Raw genomic sequence first — 2419 nt, 5'->3', positions numbered from 1 at the left:
TCGGTGATGTGGTATCCTAGTGCGGTGGGGTACTTCCTTAAGATATGTAGGAGTTTTTCTGTTTCGAGTCTTCCTAGATCTGCATTAACTATCACAGGCCGTTCAAGTTCTAAGTCTAGGAATTCATATCTCAGATTTTTGGGAAGTGTTTTCAGGTCAGGGGTTGGTTTGTTAAGACATTGCGTAGGGTCCGGTGTTATTGCTAAACATTGGTTAGTTTGTCTTCTAAAAGATAGTCTGATGATTTGTCTTCTCCTAACTCTGCTTCTTTTATGCATTCATCGATGATATCCATGAAGTAACATGTATCTTCTATTGCAGGTGCTTTCAAGAATTGGGAAAGAATGAATTCAATTTTCTCTTCACCTACTTCGAAGGTGAGTCGTCCTCGTTTTACGTCTATGATTGCACCGGCAGTTGCTAAGAACGGTCTTCCTAGTATAATAGGTGTAATATCATCTTCTCTAATGTCCATAATTGTAAAATCAGTGGGAATGTAAAACTGACCTATGCGTACGGGAACGTTTTCAAGGATTCCTACAGGATATTTGATGGAACGATCTGCTAGTTGCACGGACATTTTGGTTGGTCTTAATTCTCCCATTTCCAGTTTCTTACATATGGATAAAGGCATAACGCTAATTCCGGCTCCTAAATCGCATAAAGCTTTGTCGATGACAAATTTTCCTATGTGACAGGGTATAGAGAAACTACCCGGATCCTTGAGTTTAGGAGGCATGTTTTGGATTATTGCGCTACATTCGGCAGGGAGTGTAACGGTTTCGCTACCCTCAAGTTTCCTCTTATTAGAAAGGATTTCTTTTAAGAATTTAGCATATGAGGGCATCTGCGTAATAGCTTCGGTGAACGGAATTGTAACGTTTAATTGTTTAAGGAGATCAACAAATTTTCTAAATTGGCCCGCATCTTTGGTTTTAACAAGCCTTTGAGGGTAAGGTATAGGTGGTTTGTAAGGTGGTGGAGGTACATAAGGTTCCTTCTTTTCTAGGGTTCCTTATTACTCTCTTCCTTTTCCTTAGGTTCACTTTCCTCAGTTGATTTCTTAGGGTTTTGGTTTTCTATCCTTGGATCAGACGGTCCTTCCACTTCCGTTCCACTTCTTAATATAATTGCATGAGCTTGGCTTCTCGGATTAGGTTGGGGCTGTCCAGGGAATGTACCAGTTGGGGCAGCAGTAGGTGCTTGTTGTTGGGCTACTTGTGATATTTGTGTTTCCAGCATTTTGTTATGGGTAGCCAAGGCATCTACTTTGCTTGCTAGTTGTTTAAGTTGTTCGCCAGTGTGTATGTTCTGGTTTAAGAAATCTTTATTGGTTTGTTGTTGGGAAGCTATAAAGTTTTCCATCATGATTTCCAAGTTGGATTTTCTAGGGGTATTATTGTTAGGCATGGATGGGTTCGGTTTCTGATATCCCGGAGGTATAGATGGGGCTTGATTTGGAGACTGTCCAGGTGCGTACAAAGCATTATTACTCTTATATGAAAAGTTTGGATGGTTCTTCCAATTTGAGTTATAGGTGTTCGAATAGGGGCTTCCTTGAGCATAGTTTACTTGCTCTGCTTGGATTCCAGTCAAGAGTTGACAGTCCGTAGGAGTGTGGCCTTGGATTCCACAGACCTCGCAATTCTGAGTTATAGCAACCACGGCGGCTGGGGGTGATACGTTTAAACTTTCAATTTTCTGGACCAAAGCATCCACTTTTGCGTTAACGTGATCAAGGTTACTTATCTCGTACATGCCAGTTTTCGTTTGAGGTTTTTCCACCGTTGTTCGTTCGGTTCCCTACTGATAGTGGTTTTGGGCCATGCTCCCGATAAGCTGGTAAGCATCAGCATAAGGTTTGTTCATTAATGCACCACCTGCAGCGGCGTCTATTGTTAACCTTGTGTTGTATAAGAGACCATTATAAAATGTGTGAATTACTAACCAGTCTTCCAAACCATGGTGTGGGCAAAGTCTCATCATGTCTTTGTATCTTTCCCATGCTTCGAAAAGAGACTCGTTGTCTTTCTGTTTAAATCCGTTTATCTGGGCTCTTAACATAGTTGTTTTGCTTGGCGGAAAGTATCGGGCAAGAAAAACTTTCTTCAACTCGTTCCATGTGGTGACTGAGTTGGAAGGGAGAGATTGAAGCCATCTTCTAGCGCTATCTCTTAATGAGAAAGGAAAAAGACGAAGTCGAATTGCCTCTGAAGTGACACCATTAGCTTTAACAGTATCAGCGTATTGGACAAATACGGATAAATGAAGGTTTGGATCCTCTGTAGGATTTCCAGAGAATTGGTTCTGTTGCACAGCCTGCAACAGCGAAGGTTTAAGTTCGAAGTTGTTTGCTTCGATTGCGGGCGGAGCAATACTTGAATGCGGATCATCTTGCGATGGAGCGGCGTAATCTCTA

At 41.7% G+C, this 2419-nt stretch overlaps 1 protein-coding gene and 1 pseudogene across 1 annotated transcript; one reads left to right on the top strand and one right to left on the bottom strand.

The window, feature by feature from the left end:
* Nucleotides 1–304: 304 nt before the first annotated feature.
* LOC127097194 (uncharacterized) lies at nucleotides 305–976 on the bottom strand (the record flags this gene model as incomplete). Its single annotated transcript, XM_051035700.1, has 2 exons — nucleotides 305–790; nucleotides 836–976. Coding segments are annotated over 2 exons (627 nt in total), but the record flags the coding sequence as incomplete, so codon positions are not given.
* Nucleotides 977–1957: 981 nt separating this feature from the next.
* LOC127099031 (uncharacterized) lies at nucleotides 1958–2057 on the top strand (annotated as a pseudogene).
* Nucleotides 2058–2419: the final 362 nt, after the last annotated feature.

This window comes from Lathyrus oleraceus, chromosome 6, assembly GCF_024323335.1.
Source record: "Lathyrus oleraceus cultivar Zhongwan6 chromosome 6, CAAS_Psat_ZW6_1.0, whole genome shotgun sequence".
Taxonomy (NCBI): domain Eukaryota; kingdom Viridiplantae; phylum Streptophyta; class Magnoliopsida; order Fabales; family Fabaceae; genus Lathyrus; species Lathyrus oleraceus.
Note: the sequence above shows the minus strand (reverse complement) of the source record. Positions and strands in the feature narration are given on the sequence as shown.